The sequence below is a fragment of the Denticeps clupeoides genome, chromosome 6 (genome assembly GCF_900700375.1).
Source record: "Denticeps clupeoides chromosome 6, fDenClu1.1, whole genome shotgun sequence".
In the NCBI taxonomy this organism is placed as follows: domain Eukaryota; kingdom Metazoa; phylum Chordata; class Actinopteri; order Clupeiformes; family Denticipitidae; genus Denticeps; species Denticeps clupeoides.
In genome coordinates, this window is record NC_041712.1 from 8,885,470 (window position 1) to 8,909,368 (window position 23,899).

The window sequence follows — 23,899 nt, forward strand, 5'->3', positions numbered from 1 at the left end:
CATGGCAAAGGCTGTGAATACTTATGTACATGTGCTTTCTCAGATTTTCTATTTTTAATAACCAAAACCTCAAGTAAACTTTTTTCACGTTGTCATTAAAGGAGTGTTATGTGGAATTCTGATGAAATTTTTTAAATATATTTTGGAATAAGGCTGTAACATAACAAAATGTGGAGAAAGTGAGGCAGTGAATACACAGTGTTATTTCAAAGAATATTATTCTGAGAAGCACAATGTGTGGTACCTGGAAGATAGTGTTCTTCTGATAAAAGTTGAACTGAAGCCTGGAGGCTGTCTGCTGATCCTGGGGACTCAGGTTTTCAGTGAGGGAGGCAGGGAGTGTGATGGAGCCCTGGGAGCCAGAGCTTCGTCCTATCATCTCTATAACTTCCCTTTTACGCTTGGAACTCCCTGAGATCTGTTATAAATGCATACAGATGCAGCAAGTTAGCGCATAACTGAACTTCAGGGACAACTCTTTGTTAGGTTTTCCACAGAGACACAAATGTCCTACCTGGATGTCACTGGGGTTTGTGATGGTAAATGAGGTCTGCTGGAAATGTGCCCCATCTACCTTCTTAACTGCAAGAGCCAGGGAGTCAGAAAAGATGGTCTGGCTGGACCCCTGCAGCACCAGCTTTAGACCCACCGTGTCCACAATCCCAATCAGCCTGCCAAATAGGGTGAAGAGAACCTCAAGAAATCAACTAAAGAATATCACAATACAGTCTGTCTTCACCCATTGGTGTGAGCAGAAACACATCCTTATGAAACAAACGTATATTGCTATATACTAGAATTTATATTGCAATACATTGGTAAATATATTTAAATATATGAGAAATTTCCCCATATATTTGCAATGCCTTTTTCAATACATTGTCTAATTTAATGTACGACATTTTTCAGTATATATAATAATATATTAAATTGTATAACAATGTATTTATTCAATATATGAAAACGGCAATAATTGCAGTATTTTCATATATTGTCATATATCCTAGTCTATATATTTATATATTGCTTATATATAAAATATATTATTCTAGAATGTATCAATAAATATTACTGTACTATTACCAATATATGAATGCACATGAAATACATTGTCACATAATATATTTTTGTTGCGTATGGGCATTCATCTCAATTCACTTCAACAAAACAAAAGAGACATTAGGCTATTTCAGATAACTTGGACTCATAAGAGACAGTCAGCAACTAAAAGGACTTCATGCTTACTGATAAACCACAAAAAAAATTCACTCAGATAGCCAACAGTCTCTACACACTTCAATTAAGTTCTCTTTTAATAAATAGTTTTTGTCTAGGACTATACACTTACTCAATAAACACAAAAATGACCATATGTTTCTAATGCCTTATAATATATTTATTGGATATTATAGGATCTTGTTGTTGCAGTGTACCTGGAAGAAGAGGTGGCCAGGACACTTGCAGAGGCGTTCAGCAGGTTGCTTACAATTTTCACACTGATTGTCCCGAGACTGAGGCTAACGTTAGGGCCAGAAAGGAGCGCCTGAAGCTTGGACACCAGCTGATCCACCTGGGAGGAGTTCAGAGATGACACGTCGTTTGTGAGATCCAGAAGGGCATTGGCCTCCGCATCAGTGTTACTCATTGTGGTTTGACCTGCAGGAGGAAACAGGTGGAGAGAGAGAGAGAGAGAGAGAGAGAGAGAGAGAGACCGAGACAGACCAAAATAATGTTATAGGGAATTCAGACTACAATTACAGACTTGACTTGACTAGACATATATAGATATTTAAACACAATCAACATGCAACAATCAATTTTTATATTTTTTCTTGTTCTACAATATGGAAGATTATGCAACTCATCAGGTTCTCTGTAAAGTCTCTCTGAAGGTCCAAACATTTTGTTGTTGTTATTATTATTATTTGTATTGTTATCCTGCATCCAATAAACCTCAATTCAAAGTATTTATTCTAAAACCACATGAATCACTTGGGCTGCACACAGCAGAGCTACAGCCACATTGTAATGCTAGTTAGAGAACTGGGTCCCTCTGAAGGAGAACTGTATAAAAAGCTATTGCAAATTACAATAGAATCCAACACTATCAACACTAGTGTTGTGTTTAACATGCTGCATCATTGTTTGGTGATTATCCCTGTGGCAAATTGCATGCCCAGGATATAGTAAGATAAACTGGATGGAATTACTTAGATATAAGGAGCATGTTACCTGTTGAATTTGCAAAGGCAGTCAGCGCTGTAGTTGGAGCTGCAGTCGGTATTGTCGTGTAAGCAGCCACATGGGTGGTAACGATTATGTTGGGTGGTGCTCCAGTTGGAATTGTTGTGTTAGCAGCCACACTGGTGGTAATGGTTACGTTTGGTGATGCCACAGTCAGCATTGTTGTGTTAGAAGACACACTGGTGGTAACGGTTACGTTGGGTGTTGCTGCTGTGGCATTAATCAAGGTGCTGGGAGTTGTCATTTCCGAGCTGGAGTTTGAGCTGGTTGGGTACCATGGCTGTATAGAATTCTGTGTAGTATTCAAGCTTGTTGAATTTGAGAGCGTTGTTGTGGGGGACATTGTCACCACTGTGAAGTGTGTGGTTGTCTGAGTAGGTCCTGGTCCTGGCTCACAGTTATCATTCAGGTTCACAATTAGAATTTTCTCATTTGGACTGAAAAAAAAAGTTTGAAAAAAATTACAATTTACAAATATACATACGTCCATGCAGAAATGCACTATATACATGGGGCAGTGGTGGCCTAGCGTTAAGGAAGCAGAATTGTAATCGGAAGGTTGTTGGTTCAAATCCTGAACCACCAAGGTGCCATTGAGGTGCTACAGAGCAAACGCACATGGCTAACCACTGCTCTCTCAGGGGATGGGTTAAATGCAGGGACCACATTTCACTGTGTGCACTGGGTGCTGGGCTGAGGTGTGTCACGTGACAACTAATAACTTTCACTTTTCATGTATAAATTCATATTGAGGCCAACAGAGTAATACATAAAATGCACAATAAAATGGCACAAAATATATTTTTGAGCTGACACTACATCCAGGAGGAAATTATTTCAATGGTTAAAATTGCATTGTCAGGATTTACATACATAGATAAAAAAGAAAGTACTGCTTGGTAGTTATCTGTATTATGAAGAAGAGCTACCATTTTTGTTGGTGTGTGTGACGCACAACATGGCATCTGATGATTTTTTTATAAATCAGGGGAGCCAGATGAATGATGCACACTATTTCCTCATTCTGGACTATTTAACCTGCACCAGTCACATGCACCGGGTCCAAAATAGTGCACTTTGAGGTTAATGTGTAATGTTCTGCAGTGTCAGATGATGACCTTCACTGACCAGGACAGGATATTCCTGGTGTCTGGTGCAAGCCCACACAGTCCAGCAGAGCTCAAGTCCAATGAATCAACTGTCAGGTTTCCATACAAAACATCTCCTGAGAGCCCTGCTGTTCCCCCAAACAGAGCTAGAAAAATAGGTAACACACTCAGTTTATCAGTTTATTTTGCACCCATCATCACAACAGTGACAACATACAAGTTAAACTAATGTAAAAATGAAAAGCCATCCCTTACCGATACGCTGGACTACACCATTGGTGCTAACGGTTGTCTGGTTGTCAAAAACAAAGTGTAAAGCCATCATGATATCACACATGTTTACAGCATGCTGGAGCTTCACCACCACAATACATCCCTGTAATCTGGGTGACAAAAGCAGAATACACACATTCACACAAATAATTCAGTTATGTCCACAAAGACCTCACATATAATTTATTAAATTACAAAACGTTGGAACACGTACCCATTTGCACTTTCCTCACACACCACATGAGTGTCCTGTTCAATGCAAAACAGCACACATACTTTATATGCATACTGGCTTTTAAACATCAGCATTAATTTATAAAAAAAAGTATTGCATGCTGAAAGTGAATTACCACAAGGAGCGCCGAGATGAACTCCAGGTTTCTACACTGTGGGCTGCAAAGATTAGAAGAATCTGTGAGTCACTGGCCGAGCAGTCATTCACATGTGACTATATAGTGAAATTGTGACACCTACGGAGACATGCTGCAAGATGTCCTGTTGTTTTGATATAAGGTGAGGTTGTTCACCTGCAGAGACCAGTTTCACACATATAAAATACTAAAACGCACCAATACAAGTATGACCAGACTGAGGCTAAATAAAATACAGATGGTATTTTACGATGGTACAGATGGTATTATACAAAAACAATCACTTTCATTTTTAACTAATAACTATGTACAATTTGTTCTATGCACAAGGTCACAAGATCAGACCTGGTCACTCTGCATTCCCACACAAAATCAGGTATGGCCTCTCTTTACTGTTTGACTGACACAACACGCACTTCCAATCTATCATACCTACCCTTTCCAGTTTTAGTCGCTGCATATAAACCTGTTGCTGTGATTGGTAAATGTGTTTCATGTGTTTGTAAAATTGGTTTTCAATATTGTAAATTTGTTTTGATGATTGGTGTTTTGCATGTAATTGGATGTCATTTCTTTTATGAAAAGTTCATTTGATTTGCACTCGTCGACCACCGTACGTTACACTCCAAAACCAGTCACTTTGTCCAATAGTGAGCACAAACGTCTGGCCTTTAGTAAATATGTCTACACTTACATACAAGGAAAGATGCACAAATATACAACTCTCACCATTTCCTCAATGTCAGACTGGTTTATCCAAGAGCTGGTGATGTTAACATAAATACTGTAGTAAGCATCTGGAAGGCAAATGGGTAACATCAATATTGAAACTGCCTTCATTCAAATTAACTGCATGCAAGGCAACTTTACTGTAAAATCAAGAAAAGCATTATTAATTATGCCCATTTAATGCTTATAATCTTACCCGTACTGTTGCAGTAGGCCAAAAAGTCACAGGAGTTGTTCAGTACCTCTGAAACACACACAGAAACTCTCAGCCCTACAATGTTATATAACAATCAGAACATTGTTAACCAATTTAGACTGTAGGAACCAGCACCAAAAATAACTACATATTCATAAACACCAGTAACTTACAGTATAGACATGTTATAGGCGCATGGTTGACTGCAACAATAAAAGTAGCTCAGGTGGAAGAAGGAATTCCAAAAAAATTCCAAGTAATATGACTCTTAATATCCGACTGACGAGAAGCAGAGTCAGTGGAATTGTTGCAATGCAAGGAGCTGGCACAGGTCCTTTACAGTAAACTGTGTGTTGGCGCACAACACTAACAATTTTTTACAAGACAGTCTCAATAACCATATTAAAAGTAAGGGAAAAAACAGATAAATTAAGCTCGTCAACCCAGTTCACATTTTTATACTGTACAAAAAAAATTTACTCTTACCAAACACAATGGGACAGGTGACTGGGTTGTGATCCTCCACCCGCACGTAAACAGTGCTCCAGTTCCCACTACTGAAACACACACACCCCGTGAAATACACATGCGCACACTGGACAAATTTCTGGCAAGAGAACCATCAGGACTTTACCATGAGATGTTGTTGGAGGAGGTGTTTGGGTTGCAGGCCTCGGGAAGTGTGAGGGAGCCGCTGCACTTCTCCACACTCCCAGAAGAGGGGGGTACTGTGCTGTTACACACACCCTTAGCTGAAGCGAGAAAATCAACATGCTTCCTTTGTTAGTGTCTAATTTCCAATCACCAAAGTAAACAGTGAAAAAAATTAGCAGGAACTATTTAATTTAACACAAAAAGAAATAGTAAAACTTAGAAAGACAGATGTAAGAAGGATGATGTATGCGTGATACTTTGTTTAAACTCCCACACAGATTAAATTTCTCACCCAAGCGTTCCACACTGTTGTTCACAACACTTGCAGAGGTGGAGGACTGCGCAGCTTTGCCCAGCGCGTATTGAATACAGCAGGGGTTGCCAAGGCGATTCACTTTCAGCAGCACTGTGCAATGTGTGTTACTGGAGGAGGGCAGAGAGGAGGTCAGATGTGTCCATGTGTGAGGTCAGTTTGTATGTGGGTGTGACGCTGACCTGATGTTTTCTGTCAGGATGCATGACACTTCAATGTCCTAAAAACAAAGATATCGTCTTTCATCACGCACAGGAGACCTCTCGGGAGGTCAGAACGACTGGTACAGCACTGTGCTCAGGAAAGTGCATGTGTGTTTGTGTGTACCTGAAAAATATTGCTGGAACTTTCATTTGCATTTTCCGAGCTGCAAATAAATGGAAGGGGAAGAAAAGTGTTGATTTGGAGTTGAACATTTTTTCATGTACATGGTAATAAAGTTGCAGTGTCAGCTCTGTGCCGCTGAATTTACACGTTGATGGTGTGGGTTGTTGCAGTGACCGTGCCACTGTAGCTGGTCAGTGTGTTGGTGCCCTCAGAGGCAGGGTTTGTTGTCATGTTAGTTGGTGAGGCTTGTGTTGGAGCCATTGTGGAGTTTTTGTTGAACCCCAGTGGTTCATTATCGGTAGGACACATGCCCAGATAGTCTGTGAATGCCTGTATGAGCTGAAAGTGACAAGAGATTTAATGTCACCTGAAGAAACGAATACGGAAGATACGGTTCTCAGTTTCTCTGGTAGAAGAAGCTTCTCTGTAGAACCTGGACGATCCATATCTCTAGTTATCTAAACATAATGTGTCTGCAGAAGAATGCAAGTTTTATATTCTGTCAACTCAGTTGGAACTTAATGTAATGGTTCCTTCACAGACTGTTGTAGAACATAATAAATTATTATATGATATTATGCCACTGAGCAAAGCACCGTCCCCACACACTGCTCCCCGGGTGCCTGTCATGGCTGCCCACTGCTCACTCAGGGTGATGGGTTAAATGCAGAGGGCAAATTTCACTGTGTGCATCGTGTGCTGTGCTGCTGTGTATCACATGTGACAATCACTTCACTTTTTTTTATTTTTTTTTTTTATTAAGGAATAGGTGTATTAATACGATTGCAGAATACAGGCAAGTGCCACACAAGTAACAGGACCAATAACACAAACAATGTATAATCATTTTCTGTTAAATGTGGTCATTCATCTTTTGATGAAAAATTGACTTATTGTCTCCTTCCCTGCTGTGAATAAAGCTCATTTTGATCTGATTAAGTGCTGAGGACATGAAAGTGGGCATAAAAAATATATGTAGAAATGTAGAAAACAGGTAAGATTCATCATAATTACACATAATCCTTAATTACAGGTGCTCAGGGACACAATGGTAGTAAATGGGGTTTGAACCTCTGACTTTGTGGTTTTCTGGTTCAGAAACAAGTTCATTACCCTCTAGGCTACTACACACCCCTATATTCCAAGAGACCTAAAACGAGTTTTCTGAAATTTTACAAAATTCTCAAAATAAACATTTGCAGTAGTAGAACTTTGTGTAATACACACCCAATCTGTGATATAAGACTCGTTCTTTCCAGACACTTTAACTTCAAGAACCATCCAGTAGTAGTCGGCTGCATTGTAACAAACAGAAGGAAAAAGTCAAATACATTATTCAGGCTCAAAGTCTCTGAAAGCAAACTCATAAATCAGTCTAGTTTAAACTAAATGTTTGGCTTCCAGTCACTTACACTGATTGCCACAAACCTGCAAGAAATCACACTGCACTTCGTCTGAGCCTGACGAAGAAAAAAAAAGAAAATTCTTATTATTCTGGCACATTGTGTGAGAATGATTTTGAAAATGGCTTCACTTAATTTCTGTAATTTGTTCTTTTGCAATTTGTGTATGAAACAGATCAATAGAATTAAGAAATATGCATTTTGTACAGTAAGCTATGAATTACAGTAAGAATGTGCAAGAACACCTTCATTTTTGCAACAAGTCATCAAATCAAGTCGTGTAAAAACAAATACCTGCACGACTATGACCCTTGAGGCCAATGGCCATGCTGCTTTACCGGTTTGTGGTGGTTAGCACACACCTGACCATCTCACCAGAATTACTCAGAAATGTTCAGTCAGAATGCAAATATCTGACTGTTCACAGCGGCAGTTCAAGTGTTCATGGTTCAGTATTGTTAGTGAATGCATTTGTGCACTGTGAATTACTTACCTGAAGGCAGTGTTGTGTTGTATGGAAAGCTTTTTGCTGTGCTTTCAGGAACGTTTGTGGTGTTTGTTGAGACATCAATAAAACCGGTCCTGTTGTTCACGAAGCTTGTGGTGTTTGTTGTACCAATGGAAATGCCTGGTGTTGTGTTTTCTGGGAGGCTTGCAGTGCCTGTTGAGTTGTATTCAAAGCTTGTTGTTACGTTGTTGGGGAAATTTGTCGTGTTGTTGGTGAAATCTGATGTATTAGTTGTACTGTTGGAAATGTTTGTTGTGCTTGTTGTATTGCCTGAAAAGTCGATTGTTGTTTTCATTGTTATATTGTTGAAAAAGCCTGTTGTTGTGTTGTCTGGGAGGCTTGCATTGCTTGTTGAGTTGTTTTCAAAGCCTTTTCTTACGTTGAGGGGGAAATTTGCCGTATTGTTGGTGGTGAAATCTGGTGTAGTTGTTGTACTGGTAGAAATGTTTGTTGTGCTTGTTGTATTGCCTGAAACGTCTATTGTTGTTGTTGTTATATTGTTGAAAAAGCCTGTTGTTGTGTTGTCTGGGAGGCTTGCAGTTCTTGTTGAGTTGTTTTCAAAGCCTGTTCTTATGTTGATGGGGAAATTTGTCGTGTTGTTGGTGAAATCTGATGTATTAGTTGTACTGGTGGAAATGTTTGTTGTGCTTGTTGTATTGCCTGAAAAGTCAATTGTTGTTGTCATTGTTATATTGTTGAAAAAGCCTGTTGTTGTGTTGTCTGGGAGGCTTGCATTGCTTGTTGAGTTGTTTTCAAAGCCTGTTCTTATGTTGATGGGGAAATTTGTCGTGTTGTTGCTGAAATCTGGTGTAGTTGTTGTACTGGTGGAAAAGTTTGTTGTGCTTGTTGTATTGCCTGAAAAGTCTATTGTTGTTGTTGTTATATTGTTGAAAAAACCTGTTGTGTTGTCTGGGAGGCTTGCAGTTCTTGTTGAGTTGTAATCAAAGTCTGTTGCTATGCTGTTGGAGAAACTTGTGTTGCTAGTGACACCTGTTGTTGTTGTACTGGTGGAAATGTTTGTTGTCCTTGTTGTATTGCCTGAAAAGTCTATTGTTGTTGGTGTTGTTATATTGTTTAAAAGGCCTGTTGCTGTGTTGTCTGGGAGGCTTGCAGTGGTTGTTGAGTTGTATTCAAAGTCTGTTATTATGTTGATGGGGAAACTTGTTGTGTTGTTGGTAAAACTTGTTGTTGTTATACTGGTGGAAAGGTCAGTTGTGTTTGTTGTATTAACTGAAATGTCTGATGTTGTCATTATGCTGTTGAAAAAGCCTGTTGTATTGTCTAGGAGACTTGAAGTGCTTGTTGAGTTGTATTCAAAGCCTGTTGTGTTGTTTGTGTCACCTCTTGCTGTTGTTATACTGGTGGAAAGGGCTGTTGTGTTTGTTGTATTAACTGAAATGTCTGATGTTGTCATTATACTGTTGAAAAAGCCAGTTGTGTTGTCTAGGAGACTTGAAGTGCTTGTTGAGTTGTATTCAAAGCCTGTTGTGTTGTTTGTGTCACCTCTTGCTGTTGTTATACTGGTGGAAAGGGCTGTTGTGTTTGTTGTATTAACTGAAATGTCTGATGTTGTCATTATACTGTTGAAAAAGCCAGTTGTGTTGTCTGGGAGACTTGAAGTGCTTGTTGAGGTGTATTCAAAGCCTTTTGTGTTGTTTGTGACACCTGGTGCTGTTGTTATACTGGTGGAAAGGTTTGTTGAATTGACTGAAAAATCAGTTGTTGTTGTTGTTATATGGTCCGAGATTGCTGTGCTTGCTGCATTATCAGATGAGCTTAACATTGTTGTCGTTAAATTGTTGAAGATCATTGTTCTTAATGTATTTTCAGGGAAGCTTGCTGTTGGTGATGTGTTGTTGAAAGCAGATGTCATGGTTGTTTTCTCGGTGTTGGTCATGCTATTTGTCTCAAAAGGGGCTTCAGTGGTTAATGTGTTGGGGGAGCTCACTGGCATCAATAGTGGTGTTCTGGTTTCGCGGTCAGTACTAAGGTTTGTTGTTTTTGTTGTTGTTGTTAGGATCCCTGCAGATATATCACAAAAAAGAGTTTCTTTGTATATCTGGATTCTTGACTTCCTAAATTCTTACCAATGAAAGCAACCACAAATTGTGATGAAATGTTGATCTACCATCTAAATTTCAACATCAGTTATGCTGACTGTCATCATCTCATTAATCAAAAACCACTGGCCCACACTGTGCTAAAAGAACAGAATGAAAAGAAAAGGAGAGGAGAGGAGAGGAGGTTACAGCCACTTGTTGACCCTTCACTGTTCTCAGCTACTGGACATCAGTGCAGCTTCCTAAAATGTATTTGTGTGAGACATGTTTCGATCTTGATGCTGAACTATTATATAGAGGTCATTTTTGCCACAAAGGAACAGGAAGTTCATGAGCCTGAAGTTTTAATACTGACAATGAGTAAACAAACAGCCAATGAACATGCAGGACATTATCTCAACTTACAGGATGTCACTCTACTCTGGTCACTCTACTTTCTGGGTGTGGCAGGGCATGGAGTATATTCCCTGCTTGTATATAATATAATAGCTGTTTCTCTTACCTGAGAGAAGAGTGGTCAGTATTCTCAAAGAATTATCTGGCACTGCTGTTAATGGAAGTGGCTGCTGTCCATATCCTGAATCTATCACAGAAGAAATATCACAGTAAAAAATTCTAAAACATATTTCAAAAGCCAACAGCTAACACAATATTCATGCCCAATCAAAATCAAGCACCATACAGTGCATCCTCAGAATTCTACACACAACACGCCATAATGACAAAATGAAAAATATTTTACTTGACCCTTTGGCAAATTTATTACAAATAAAAAAACTGAGAGTCTTTTTAAGTCTTTTTAATATGCCACAAGCTTGGCACACCTATCGTTGGCCAGTTATACCATACAGGCACGATTGGTGGATTGCTGGAAAGATGGTTGTCCTTCTAGAAGGTTCTCCTCTGTACACAGAGGACCTCTGAAGAGTGACCATCAGGCTCTTGTCACCTCTGACTAAGGCCCTTCTTCCTCGATCGCTCAGTTTAGGCGGCCAGCTCTAGGAAGAGTCTTGGTGGTTTTGAACTTCTTACGGATGATGGAAGCCACTGTGCTCACTGGGACCTTCAAAAGCAGCAAAATCTTTTCTAAAACCTTCTCCAGATTTGTGCCTCCAGATAATCCTGTCTCGGAGGTCTACAGACAATTCCTTTGACTTCATGCTTGGTTTGTGCTTTCTAAATCATGGCCAATCACCTGTTTTTCCACAGGTGGACTCCAAATAAGCTGCAGAAACACCTCAAGGATGATCAGGGGTAAGAGCTCAATTTTGAATTCATTTTGGAATTCATTACTTTCCAGATGCGCTGTACGTTATGTGAGGCTCTGTAGTCGTAAGAGGAATGCTACATTAAAGCTGACAATTGCAAGCATACGAGCAATAAACAACATTCAACAGTTGTCCCTGTAGAGAAAACACAAGACAACAAAACACCTGGAATATTATCAACATTAATATTGTATTGCTTCTTTGCTTCTTAAATTTCTTCTTTTCGTTGTTATTATTCCTTCCTAATTCAGGACTCAGTCCTTTGTTCTGAGTGCTCAGAATAGACAGCTGCGTTCTTTCTTCTTTCTCACAGAGACCCTGTTATTCATTCTTTTCTTTTTTTGACAGACACAAACTGGATCAGCAGGTTAGCTGTGTTTGGTCCAAATTAGGTTTCGTATGTCTGAAGCTGATTGCGGGTGTTGAGTGATTGGCAGATGCCCTTATTTCTGACTCTAACATTACGCAAAAATCCCTTAAATTTCTTTTGATGAGCTTGACTCAAAGTGACCCATCGCAGTCATGACAGCTCAGGTCAACAGAGATTTCTGTTCCCACAGAAGTCATCTGTCTAGTTATCTGTTTGTCTATCAATATATATCTATGTGGAAGACTCTACTCCAATTAGGGTAGAAATGTTTCTGTCATGGCAGTGGCAACATGACATTGATGAAGGTCCATTTATCCTAGTAACAGCAGGTGAGAATGTTTAAAAAAGCAGGAAAACAGTACTTTCTAATGTCCCGGATCCCCTCCTAATGTCCAAGTCCTGACAATTTCATTGTGGAATCGTTTCATTCATTTATGTGTGAAAATGTTATACATTTTTTTATTCAGAAATATCACAGACCGTGTAGCACCTGCCTGTGCCTCTTTTTAGGCATATAGTACAGACCAGAAGTTTGAACACACCTTCTCATTCAATGAGTTTTCTTTATTTTCATGACCATTTACATTGGTAGATTCTCACTGAAGGCATCAAAACTATGAATGAACACATGTGGAGTTATGTAGAGACCTGACCTCCACAGTCACCGGACCTGAACCCAATCGAGATGGTTTGGGGTGAGCTGGACCGCAGAGTGAAGGAAAAGGGGCCAACAAGTGCTAAACACCTCTGGGAACTCCTTCAAGACTGTTGGAAAAGCATTTCAGGTGACGACCTCTTGAAGCTCATCGAGAGAATGCCAAGAGTGTTCAAAGCAGTAATCAGAGCAAAGGGCGGCTATTTTGAAGAAACTAGAATATAAAACATGTTTTCAGTTATTTCACCTTTTTTTGTTAAGTACAAAACTCAACATGTGTTCATTCATAGTTTTTGATGCCTACTGAATCTATGAAAATAAAGAAAACACATTGAATGAGAAGGTGTGTCCAAACCTTTGGCCTGTACTGCATATGACAAGAAGGTGGTCAGATATGTTTGCAGGAAAGGTTTTATGCTTGTCTGAGGGCTCGGGGTTGACTGTGGGACTCATTACCTGCCAGGCAGAGCAGAATAAGCAGGGAGAGCATCAGGGGTGTGACATGTAGCCTCTGAGGTCCGGCTGTCGACCCTGTGTACATCCTGCTCGTTGCCATCCTCCTGAAAGACAACAGAGAGGCACATTTCATTTAATAGAAAATCTGGAGTCAATGTTTGAATTTCCCACAATTGTTGTCCTACACACACAAGAGCAAAAAGCTTCTCAAACGTCTTGACAGCACCACATACAGCTCTCTACCCAATGACTGCACGGAAGTTAAACAGGTACTGGAACTGAAATGACAAAATCTTGAAATCTGGATCCAGCTTGGGAGTGTAAGAGATTAAAAGGCATAATTCTCTTATTGATAGATAAATATATCTATCAAACAGAAGCAAAACCCTAGGCTATGCAATAACAATAGTGTGACGCATTTTTACCGACTGTCGTCAGTTACCAGAGTGTGGGAACAGGAATGAGATCGCTATTCTGATTTAATGAGAAAGATTGCTCTGAACGCGTATGAGCCCTAAGGCACGATCACTTAAGTGACTTGCCCATGGACTGGCTGACACCTGTACCGACTCTATGCTGGAACCAGGAATCTGCTGCTCCCCATGGTCCAAAAGAGCCACTAGTTTTTGTTGTAGTATGTCATCAGATGTAAATGAGCAACTTGAATATCATAATTCAGACATTGACTTCTTATTTTAGATTAACGTTAATAATATGACTTGTAACCTGCAATTTGTGCAAACAGGAAAGAATCACGATATATATACTAGGATTCTAATTCCCTAACTGTATTCATATTTATCTATGCTATTTGTATACAATATTGATTTGCCAATACAGAAATAAAAATATTTTTTCAATAATTACTAACCCTTTCTTGTTACATAAAATACACAGAAATAAGAATGAAGTGCATCACTGTTTATGCTTATCTTAACCTGGATTTGATGCTCTTTAGAGATTAGGTTACATTCATTATACTGTAAAGATTAAAAGAATGCCATTAAAAATAATGCCATTAAAATGCCATTTACAAAACTGTATATTGATGTGGAAACCTTTCGTAAAATTACATTGTTCAATGAGGTAAAGTCAAGGTATCCACAAACAGCTATGCTGTAAAATGTTATTGTTATTGGGAGACATTTTTCATTAGGGTGTGTTTCTTCAGTGACAGAAAAGAATGGGAGTGGCTGATGTCGTCTGAATATGTGATTCATCATTTTGCTGTTGGTACATAGTTTACAATGCATCTGTCACACAAATATGGCAGATTTGGGTTAAGCACACTAACTGTGTGTCCCTAATTTTAAATCATGCATATTATATATCAAATAAAAATGATTAAGATCCAAATGTCTGACAGTTTTAAAAATCATGATTGCCTCCTTTTATTCACATAGTACTTTATTGGTGTCCATAGATTAATAAAATATTTAAAACCGGTGCAGACCCAGTGTTTCTGGGTGCACTGTCCGTCACCGTCCATGTCTGCGTGGTGTGAGTATGTGGCATGCGGTGTAGGGTCAGTGGGCTGGTGTGGCCGCGGTCTGCCCTGTGGCCACCTGCAGCAGTCCACGCAAGCGGTGTTATGGAGGTCTGCTCTGAGTTTGGATAATTTAGGGGGCTGGTGTCTTGGTGTGTGTGGTGTATTTTTTGTGTTTTTACAATGTGAAGTGTTCCCTGTGCGAGTGTAATTTTCCTTTCCCTGTCTCCACACATAGAGCCCAATATGTTTGTTTGTCCTTTATTACAATAAACTGGTTTTTATTTAAGCACCTGCGCCTGGGTCCTCCCCTTCCTCAGTGTCGTCACAATATTAAAACAATTCTGTTATCAAAGCTTTGTAGACTGCATTTTTATATCTGTTGTTGTCAACTCAGATCAATTCAATTGAGTTTATTCTTTGTGCGAAAAGGGAAATTTGTTTGCAGCGGGAATGTACAAAATAAAAAAGATAAACATACACTATACAACACTGCTCAAGAATTAACAAAACCAACGTCTGTCTGGGTTCATTTAAAATAAATAAATAAATAAATAAATGCAGGGTTGTGTTGGGGTAATAAATTATAATTGTAGGAAAAATAACACTATTAAAGCTTTGTAAAACAAGGCCGTCAATTTCATTTATGAAGATGGTTATCCATCAAGGTGCACAGATATTTTTAGGAAGTTACCATTTCCACGTACTATCCCTTAACACTGGACTGAGGGACACTACACTGAGATGCCATATCCACCATCACAGACTGTTTCCATAGAGAAATGTGTCATTCTGGACCTACTTGCTCTGCACACACTTCCAGCATGTCGACTGCTTATATTGTCTGGGCTTGAAAGTTTCTCAGCCTAAAATGTTTAAAATCGACCCACAGCCCTTCATTCCTAGGTCATTGTCCAAATCCCTGTCCAAGAGTCACATTCCATAGCTGTGCTGAATCCCATTTATATTCATGGCATTTATCAGAGCGACATACAGTCAGTAGTTACAGGGAGAGTCCCCTTGGAGACACTCAGGGTCAAGTTAAGCGTCTTGCTCAGGGACACAATGGTATGTTTGAAGTGGGGTTCGAACCTGTCACTTTGTGGTCTTCTGGTTCAAGGGCAAGTGTGTCACACACTAGTCTACTACCAGCCTATTACCACTCTACAGTCACCCCAAATCGAGTATAAAAGTAGCTCCGTGGGGTACTGGATTTCTGATGAGAGGAATGGAGGCAACAGTTAAAAAAAAAACTCCTGTTAAGTTAATCTATGGATTTAAAAAACAATTATGCTAACATAAGAAACATAAGAAAATTACAGCATTTGTTTTTTTATAAATTTTTTGTGAATTTAAAACTGGAAGGTTTCTATATCAAATGTTCCCCAGATAAGATCGGCTACAAGGCATGCATTTTTCTCATTAATTAGGGTAAACTCTTACTGGAAGCACATTAAGCTTTAATGCCACCTTACGTTATCTTTTTTAGAGAACAAAAAGAAAAGCAAACAGTTGACTTCACATGGCCTCTGACACACCTGAAATTCACCCTGCAAGAACAATGCAGACTAAGCAGGACAAACACGAGCCTGGGTTCAAACAAGCACTTTATCCGGAGAACTCACCTTGAAACCTTACATTCCTCTGGGCATTTTTCACCAATTTCTTTGAAATAAATGAAAAGGAGCACCTCTTATATGTGCATATTCCTCAATACAAAGAAAGCACAAAGTACAGAAACATTCAAATTCAAATAATTTCAAGAGAGAATTACAGTCCAAATGTTATATATTTCAAATGTTATATTATATTTATATTATATTTATACATACATACATACACATACACTAAATATATCTAAATATATCATTTTAATTATATATATATATATATATATATATATATATACACACACACACACACACACACACACACACACACACACACATATATTCTAAATCTAATAAATGAACAACACACACACAAACACACATACACACACACACACTGCTTTGTGTATATGTTACTTAGTTGATTAAGTGGGGTAAATGATTAATATCAGTATTAGGCCCTAGTCCTTAAGAAGCCAACCATGTGTGGTGTGAGTGTGAATTAAAGTAATATAACTAATATATTGATACTTTACATGAATTAAACAGTTAGAAACCAAGGATCCCTGATATTATGATTATTACACTAATAAAACTCTGACTTAAAGGTCATTTTTATTTACAATAGGCATGAGTGGTAAAATAAAAAAAACAGGATGGGGAACAAGAACTGAACTGACTCCTAATCATTTCTCTTTTTTAAATAAAAATTAACCCGCGGAACGTACCACTGCATTACCCCCCCACACTGTTACTAACGGGGCACACGATAACCAATTATCGCCATATAAATACAAAACGTAATTGATTACATTGATCGAGTTTGCACGGACTAGGTTTATTATCGCTCGTTTTTCACTAGTGGCAACATGACCTTTAAACCCATATTAACAATTAAGGGGGAATAAACTAATCAGGGCTTTCTTCTCACCTTAGACGGACGCGCGCAGCGCGCTCCCCGGTCCCCGTCTTTGCGCACGGAGGCGCCGCGGCGCCTCCATCCATAGGCTGTGATCCGCGCCCAAGCGAACCCAGATCCAGAGGGGGGTCCTGTCTCGGTGCCTGCTGTTCGGAGTAAGATTTAAGCAGGAGCCGCAGGGCTGAGTGCGGAGAGCGACTGGCGGCGCGGCGGATGAGCGCGACACGCCCATCCGACGTCAGCGCGCCTCTCAGACACTGACTGAGTAGTTACAGGGACAAGTCCCCCTGGGGACACTCGGGGTAAAGTGTCTTGCTCAGGGACACAACAGTAGTACGTGGGGTTTGAACCTGGGTCTTCTGGTTCATAACTGACCGTCTGGAGTTGTTTTCTCGGTTCTCTCTTTTTTTTAATGCTACAGAGTGTTTCTAAACTGGCCAGGTGACTTTTTCCACCTGCCGGGATGGGCCTTTGCTCAAACTTTTGTGACGTCACGGGAGAGCGCATCATCTGCCCTACAGGCATCTCTATCAGTCACCATGGAAACCATTCATTGTGCATAGATAGTAGTGCTTCATTTATTTTCTCACAAATCTTATCATCACATCTTGTCATGTTTGTGTTTTTCCTGCTGATATCGTGGTTCTCAGTGTAAAGCACAAGGGGCACATGCTCTCAACAGGGAACATTTTACATGACATTACAGTGGGAAAAATGCAATATGAATGAATGACTGTTTTTACTTAAAAAAGTAAAAAGTAAAAGTACTTACTAAAAGGTAAAAGTTATATTTTGCTAAGCAATGTGGACCCATACATTGGTCATTTTGGTGTTTTTGGTATAACTCAAAAAGCAACTGTGGACTTTGAATGAATGTATTTTGTATCAACATGCTATCAGATTTGAAGTAGAATTGTGCTTGATTGCTCCTCTTTGTTCTGTGTTTTTCATGCCATTTTACCTGAAAAGGACGAATCGGAGACATCTCTGGAAAGCCATGTCTCTTTTAACAAGGTATTTTCCATCAGCTAATACAGTGCAAATGAAAGTAGATTTGATGTGATGGCTCATAAACCTATTGCTGGAATGGTACTCGGGCAGATTGGGCCTTTCATCTCATCCAGCAGAGCAGAATGACAAACAGTTTTAAATTAAACACATATTACAAAGAGAAGTAAAGAGAGTATATGAGGCTGTGATAGATGAGTTCACATGGTTTTTTTTTATTATTATTAATAATGAAACTGGAAAACCAGTTCTGAACAAATTACTGATCTGCAAAATTGTAAGTAAAACAGATTGCTATGACATGTAAATCTCATAAACCCACAAGAGAAAATACAAAACATCCAACGTTTAAAAAGAGAAAACATATTTTTTAAGGAAAAAATATCATTTTGAACGTCATGAGAACAACATGTATTAGAGGATGGGACAAGGCTATGTTCACCACTGTGTGGCATTCCCTCTTCTTTTCACAACAGTATGTGAACGTCTGTGACCTGAAGAGACCAGTTGCCCGAGTTTTGACAGAGGAATGTTGTCCCAGTATTGTGTGATACAGGATTCTTCTCAACTGTCCAAGGTCTAAGGTGTCATATTTTGTGTTACATGTTGTGCCACATGTTCTCAATGGCTGAAAGATTTGGGCTGCTGGCAGGCCAGTTCAGTATCCGAACCCTTCTTGTGTGAAGCGATCATTATGACTTGCAGAAATGTACAATTTATAATGTGAGAGATGCACTGTGCAATTCTTCTGGTACATTATTACTGGTCTTTCAAATGCCTTTCACACCACTGCATACCTATAAATCCACAGTGTTCTAAATATATCTACTCTGTACGTGTATATATACACACACACACACACACACTTACTTTAAATGTACATTCATATTTATATATCCACATTGTTTGTATGGTGTTCTTTTTATACTGTACGGTTGGTGTAATTTTTATTCTATTGCTGCTTATCTTGTACTGTCCACTTTCTGCCGTGACACTGCTAATTTCCCAATTGTGGGACTCATAAAGAATCATCATATTTTATCTTTAACTAGCATCTGGCGCTGCAAATTAGGCTCACTGACAATGTTTTTCTGGAAATTTTCCTGAACCCGGATTGATGGCCAAAATGAACAATCATCCAGTAACAAATTTCTTCCACCTATGCCCTGCTGGATGCAAATCACCAGTTCCGTCCATCTTTGGTTGATGATCTGTTCTCTATGTGGTCAAAAGCTGGCATTCCGTGTTTTAAAGACCTATACATAGACAATGTCTTCGCCTCTTTCTCACAAATGCTTCTTAAATATTCTCTTCCTCGGCATCATTTGTTTACTGTAGATACTTGCAGGTGCGTAGCTTTTACTCATCATACTTTTCCCAAATTTCCCACACATGCTGGTTGATCTTCCCAGAGAGGCGAAGCGTGGCGAGCGGAGCCGCGTGATGACGTCAACCCCTGGAGACTCCACGAAACCTGGAAGCGGCAACATCGGCGTGTGAGTGGGCGGAGCGAAGACGATGGTGTCGGCAGCAGCGAGGAAGTGATGTGGGCAGCGAGCGCAGAGGATGCGACCCCCACAATCTTCGCCATGTCAAGCCAGGAACTCTTCGCTCTGCTGGCAAGGTTCCCCGTAGACTGGGACGACATGGATGACGACGACGAAAGCGGCAGAGATGCGAGTTGGGCGGTCGGTGCCGGGATAGCTCCGCCCATCGCGCGTAATTTGGGATCCTTTTCTCAATATGGTTAAGAGTAAGATTTTCCCTTCTGTTCCTGGGTGATACAGTTCGTGTCTGGGTGGAGCTCTGCAGTGGTGGGTTTAATTTATTTATTTATTTGTTTGTTTGTATAGGTTGATTGTGGGGGCAATTGTAGGCTTTTTTTGTGTAGTACCTGTATGTATGTATGTGTATGCAGGACACACCTTCTCATTCAATGTGTTTTTCTTTATTTTCATGAGCATTTACGTTGGTAGATTCTCACTGAAGGGCTCAAAACTATAAATGAACACAAAAAGGTGAAATAACTGAAAACATGTTTTATATTCTAGTTTCTTCAAAATAGTCGCCCTTTGCTCTGATTACTGCTTTGCACACTCTTGGCATTCTCTCAATGAGCTTCAAGAGGTCGTCACCTGAAATGCTTTTCCAACAGTCTTGAAGGAGTTCCCAAAGGTGTTTAGCACTTGTTGGCCCCTTTGCCTTCATTCTGCGGTCCAGCTCACCCCAAACCATCTCGATTGGGTTCAGGTCCGGTGACTGTGGAGGCCAGGTCTCCACTTTTTGTTAAGTACATAACTCCACATGTGTTCATTCATAGTTTTGATGTCTTCAGTGAGAATCTACCAATGTAAATGGTCATGAAAATAAAGAAAACACATTGAATGAGAACGTGTGTCCAAACGTTTGGCCTGTACTGTATATGTGAATTGTATTACTTTTAAGAGACGCTTCCATTCTAATATACTATTTCTATCTTTCTATGTTTTCTTATGGATGAAATGTGACTTTATGAGAATCCCATATCATTTCATTCTGCTGTTAGTTACAAAGCCTAAATCTTCCAACAACATGAAAGTAAATGCTAATGTATTCATTTGTGCATAAATAAAACCAAAAGAGAAAATAATTCATTTTATCCATTGTACAAAAGAACAAAACAGAAATGTCTATATAAATATCATAATACTTTACATCTGTACTTAAATAATATTATTAAAAAATGATGAACCAAAAACCATAAATCAGAATACAATACACTCCAACATTTTGTACACCTTAAGAGAGAAAGTGTCGCAAACTGGAGACGTATTGTGAACAGAATAGGTTTTTAAAATGACTGTACTGAGCATGCGCAGTTGCAGATTGTGACGTAGTCTCCCAAACCCGGAAGTTACCTTTGTGCTCTTAGTAAAGTGCGTTATTTCCCATGCCCGTCTTCTTAATTAAATATCCTGATATTGATATGTTTTTTAGATTTTTTTCCACGTGACCTTAATACCCGCGCCACTGGAAAGGCTTTTTTCCTTGTTGGCATCGACAAGCTGCCCCCGGACTGTAGCCCGCTTGCCATGCGCTCTGCGGGTGAACATGGCCTGCGGGCTCTGCGCAACTTCACGGCGGGGTTTGAGGTCACTGCCGGGTCAGGGCTGGTGGTGTTTACGTCAGTGGTCCTGTTCGTCGTCGCCGGCTGCCTCGGTGTTCCAGCTCCTTCGCTCAGCGTTGGCTCCAGCCTTCATGGTAAGGGACCTTACCAAAGCCACCAAGCTCGTCAGGTCGCTGCTGACATTTAGACCTGTAAATTGTGGGAGTGGTTACACTGTTTGAAACGTGGTCGTGTTTAATAGTGTAGTTAATAGTGTACACCAATGTTGGTTGTCTTTCGTTCTTATCACAGTTCATCAACTCTTCAGCTACACCTTCACCCACAACACTGCGGGCCACCTGGCTGTTAGTGCCGGGGTGCTGCTGGCCTTCAGCGGTGGTCTGGAGAAGGGCGTGGGCACCGTGCGCTTCCTCTGCCTGCTGCTGCTCTTCTCCTTCAGCACGGGACTGCTGTTCACCTGCCTGCAGCTCCTGGTGGTCTCCCCGGGTTCCAGGGGTGAGGTGGCCGGCCTGATCCCGGCGGCTCTGTCCGTCCTGGGGACGGTCACCACTGGTTCACGAATGAAGAAGGCCTTCATACTCGGGGTCAGCGTTCCAACTGTCATCTTCCCGTGGGTCATTCTGCTCGCCGTCACTCTTTTTGTCCCTGGCTCAGTGCTGCTCTGCAATGTCATCGCTGTCATTGTCGGAGTGACTCGTATCCTCAAACGCAAGTCGTTTTGCATGGTTGAGAAATTCGCTGAATTCTCAGAAACAATCCACAGATTACTGAAATATTGCGTCTTTTACACTGCATGTAAATGCATGAGCGAAATCAAACATGCAATGAATGGATTCTAAAGTGGTTGTCGATGTATGAAAGCTTACCCTGCACACACAGTCTTTGCCCATCTCAATATCATGTACTGACCCCTTATATACAAGGTCAGCCAATGCACTACGCCACTCATTTTTTTCCTTACTTTCACTGAATATGACTAACATGACACAACTCTTCAGCATTAAGGTGGCCAGAGAGTGAAGTAAACTGTCAGTAAAACAGCTTTTTTGTATTATTACATATAGTCTTTTGATGAAAGTGAAGTAAAACACTGCAGCATAGCACACGGGGACACAGTGAAATGTGTCCTCTGCTTTTAACCATCACCCTTGGTGAGCAGTGGGCAGACATGACAGGCACCCGGGGAGCAGTGTGTGGGGACGGTGCTTTGCTCAGTGGCACCTTGGCAGCTCGGGATTCGAACTGCAACCTTCTGATTACGGGACTGCTTTCTTAACCGCTAGGCTAAGAAGTGTGAGTGTGTTGAGTGTGACTGTTTCCATGCTTTTGCATCCTTAACCTGTGTTCAGATGGGAAAGGATTACTTTCGTTTTTTCACATGTCTGAGTCCAGGGCATCAGTTCTTGAGAAGAAAATGCCATTCAGACTGATGAGGAGGGTGGTTTGTGTTTGCTTTGTACCTGCTTCTGCAGAGGAGAGGAGGAAAGTTCTCCATGTTCAGTAAGTTTTTGATGTTCTGCATTGTCCACAGTGAATTGGTTGTGATTTTGTCATTCAAATGCACTGATGCATTAGTAATTTACTTTACTATTTTGCCCCAGTTTCATTCATGTGCAACATTTTACCTTCGTCTCTCCTAGATGCAACCCTGCTCCTGGCTCCTATCCTGTGCAGGCATATGGCCCTGCACTCTCAGCAGGTTCCCTACAACCAACTCATAGCAGAGCTTGCACACATGAGGGCTGGCCTCAGTCTTACATGCAGCAAAGCCATTTGTCTCCTATGAGCTCTCATGGACAATATCACCCTTATGGGCACAGTCATAATCACTATAATCAGCATGGCTTCAGTCAGGGATATCCAGCCACCTCGCAGCCATGGATGCCTGTTGGCTCGCACGTTCCCCCAACTTCTGCAGTTGGAACGGCTGGGCCGCCCTCTGGAACACTCCCCCACCTTTCAACATTACTGTCAGATCTCTCCCTCACTGTACAATCCCAGGAAGCTCCTGGAGCTCCTGGGCCAGGTCAGTGATGCAGTGACCTAAACTACAGCCTGTATAACCTCACGTGTTTTCAATGTGCCTTTTTATACTTTTTTAAATAAATGTTTTTCCTTGATGCAATGCATTGTGCAAAATTATTTGTTTACCTGAATGCAACTATATGACATGACACATTGAGCAGTATTTGTATAATTATTTAGTTTGCATTCATGACTCACATTTGTTGACCACAATTTCCCTTAACTCTATAAATGCTCCTTTTATTCTCTGTTTGATTTACAGGTTTTTGCCTGTTTTTCCTCTGGCGTGTGTCCTCTTCCTTTTCTGGTGGTTGAGTTAAATCTTGAGCTAAATAAATTATTTAGCCAGTGAAAATTATGAAACCAAATCTCAGAATTATGTCAACTGGTTTGTCATATTGTAGATGTGCTGATCTCCATTTGAGGATTCAAACCGTCCTTTGGAGACAATCAATTTAAATAAATGTTTCTGTTCCTTTCAGTTAAAATGGCAATTTATGCAAATAAACCCAGACATTACAGGAAATGTGCAGTTATTTAACAGTTTTTGGTCTTAATTGTATAAATAAAACTATATTTATAACAACATGAGGTTAAAACATGTTAAAACAAATGAGAAAAATACAACATGTTTTTTTTAATAATATATTGTCAGGAAAAATGTATCTTATGTTGGCATTGATCAGTCTAGATATTTAATCTTGACATATAAACATGTTCACTTTATACATGGTAGAACACGTCCAGTACGATTGACTTATATTTATGTAATTTTGTGTCATAGATTATTGAAGTCCACTAATTATGTT

The 23,899-nt window shown here is 40.0% G+C and overlaps 2 protein-coding genes across 6 annotated transcripts in view; one reads left to right on the top strand and one right to left on the bottom strand.

Moving 5' to 3' along the window:
* LOC114792912 (adhesion G-protein coupled receptor G2) overlaps positions 1-17,245 on the bottom strand; it is a 24,069-nt gene extending 6,824 nt beyond the window's left edge. Inside the window, exons 1-23 of one of the 4 annotated variants that reach the window (XM_028984437.1) lie at positions 16,964-17,245; positions 12,937-13,040; positions 10,690-10,770; positions 8,113-8,280; positions 7,629-7,676; positions 7,444-7,511; positions 6,362-6,555; positions 6,217-6,256; positions 6,072-6,109; positions 5,869-5,999; positions 5,557-5,674; positions 5,409-5,479; positions 4,923-4,970; positions 4,727-4,794; positions 4,101-4,153; positions 3,977-4,019; positions 3,841-3,875; positions 3,609-3,736; positions 3,373-3,499; positions 2,233-2,681; positions 1,434-1,656; positions 515-671; positions 245-418 (exon numbers count right to left, since the gene is read on the bottom strand). In XM_028984437.1, coding sequence (XP_028840270.1) covers positions 245-418; positions 515-671; positions 1,434-1,656; positions 2,233-2,681; positions 3,373-3,499; positions 3,609-3,736; positions 3,841-3,875; positions 3,977-4,019; positions 4,101-4,153; positions 4,727-4,794; positions 4,923-4,970; positions 5,409-5,479; positions 5,557-5,674; positions 5,869-5,999; positions 6,072-6,109; positions 6,217-6,256; positions 6,362-6,555; positions 7,444-7,511; positions 7,629-7,676; positions 8,113-8,280; positions 10,690-10,770; positions 12,937-13,040; positions 16,964-17,037 — 2,640 coding nt within the window. In that variant the 5' untranslated portion in view covers positions 17,038-17,245. Of the gene's footprint in view, positions 1-244; positions 419-514; positions 672-1,433; positions 1,657-2,232; positions 2,682-3,372; positions 3,500-3,608; positions 3,737-3,840; positions 3,876-3,976; positions 4,020-4,100; positions 4,154-4,726; positions 4,795-4,922; positions 4,971-5,408; positions 5,480-5,556; positions 5,675-5,868; positions 6,000-6,071; positions 6,110-6,216; positions 6,257-6,361; positions 6,556-7,443; positions 7,512-7,628; positions 7,677-8,112; positions 10,150-10,689; positions 10,771-12,936; positions 13,041-16,963 lie in introns of those variants that run through there. The other 3 variants (XM_028984436.1, XM_028984435.1, XM_028984438.1) reach the window with 3 other exon arrangements.
* A 3,599-nt stretch (positions 17,246-20,844) lies between these two features.
* Positions 20,845-23,185, top strand: rhbdd2 (rhomboid domain containing 2). Of its 2 annotated transcripts, none has more exons than XM_028984536.1 (4): positions 20,845-21,199; positions 21,357-21,761; positions 22,415-22,565; positions 22,706-23,185. In XM_028984536.1, the coding sequence occupies exons 1-4, from the start codon at positions 21,031-21,033 to the stop codon at positions 23,097-23,099; spliced, it is 1,119 nt and encodes a 372-aa protein (XP_028840369.1). In that variant the 5' UTR covers positions 20,845-21,030; the 3' UTR covers positions 23,100-23,185. The 2 variants fall into 2 exon arrangements, with proteins under 2 accessions (XP_028840369.1, XP_028840370.1); XM_028984537.1 differs by having other exon boundaries at positions 21,357-21,675; positions 22,458-22,565.
* The last annotated feature ends 714 nt before the right edge of the window (positions 23,186-23,899 follow it).

Bases quoted from the DNA above. Each gene is read 5' to 3' on its own strand.
- rhbdd2 (XM_028984536.1), top strand. From the start codon at position 21,031: ATGCGCTCTGCGGGTGAACATGGCCTGCGGGCTCTGCGCAACTTCACG. The intron at 21,200-21,356 runs GTAAGGGACCTT...TTCTTATCACAG, and splicing joins CGTTGGCTCCAGCCTTCATG to TTCATCAACTCTTCAGCTAC. The intron at 22,566-22,705 runs GTAAGTTTTTGA...CGTCTCTCCTAG, and splicing joins AGGAAAGTTCTCCATGTTCA to ATGCAACCCTGCTCCTGGCT.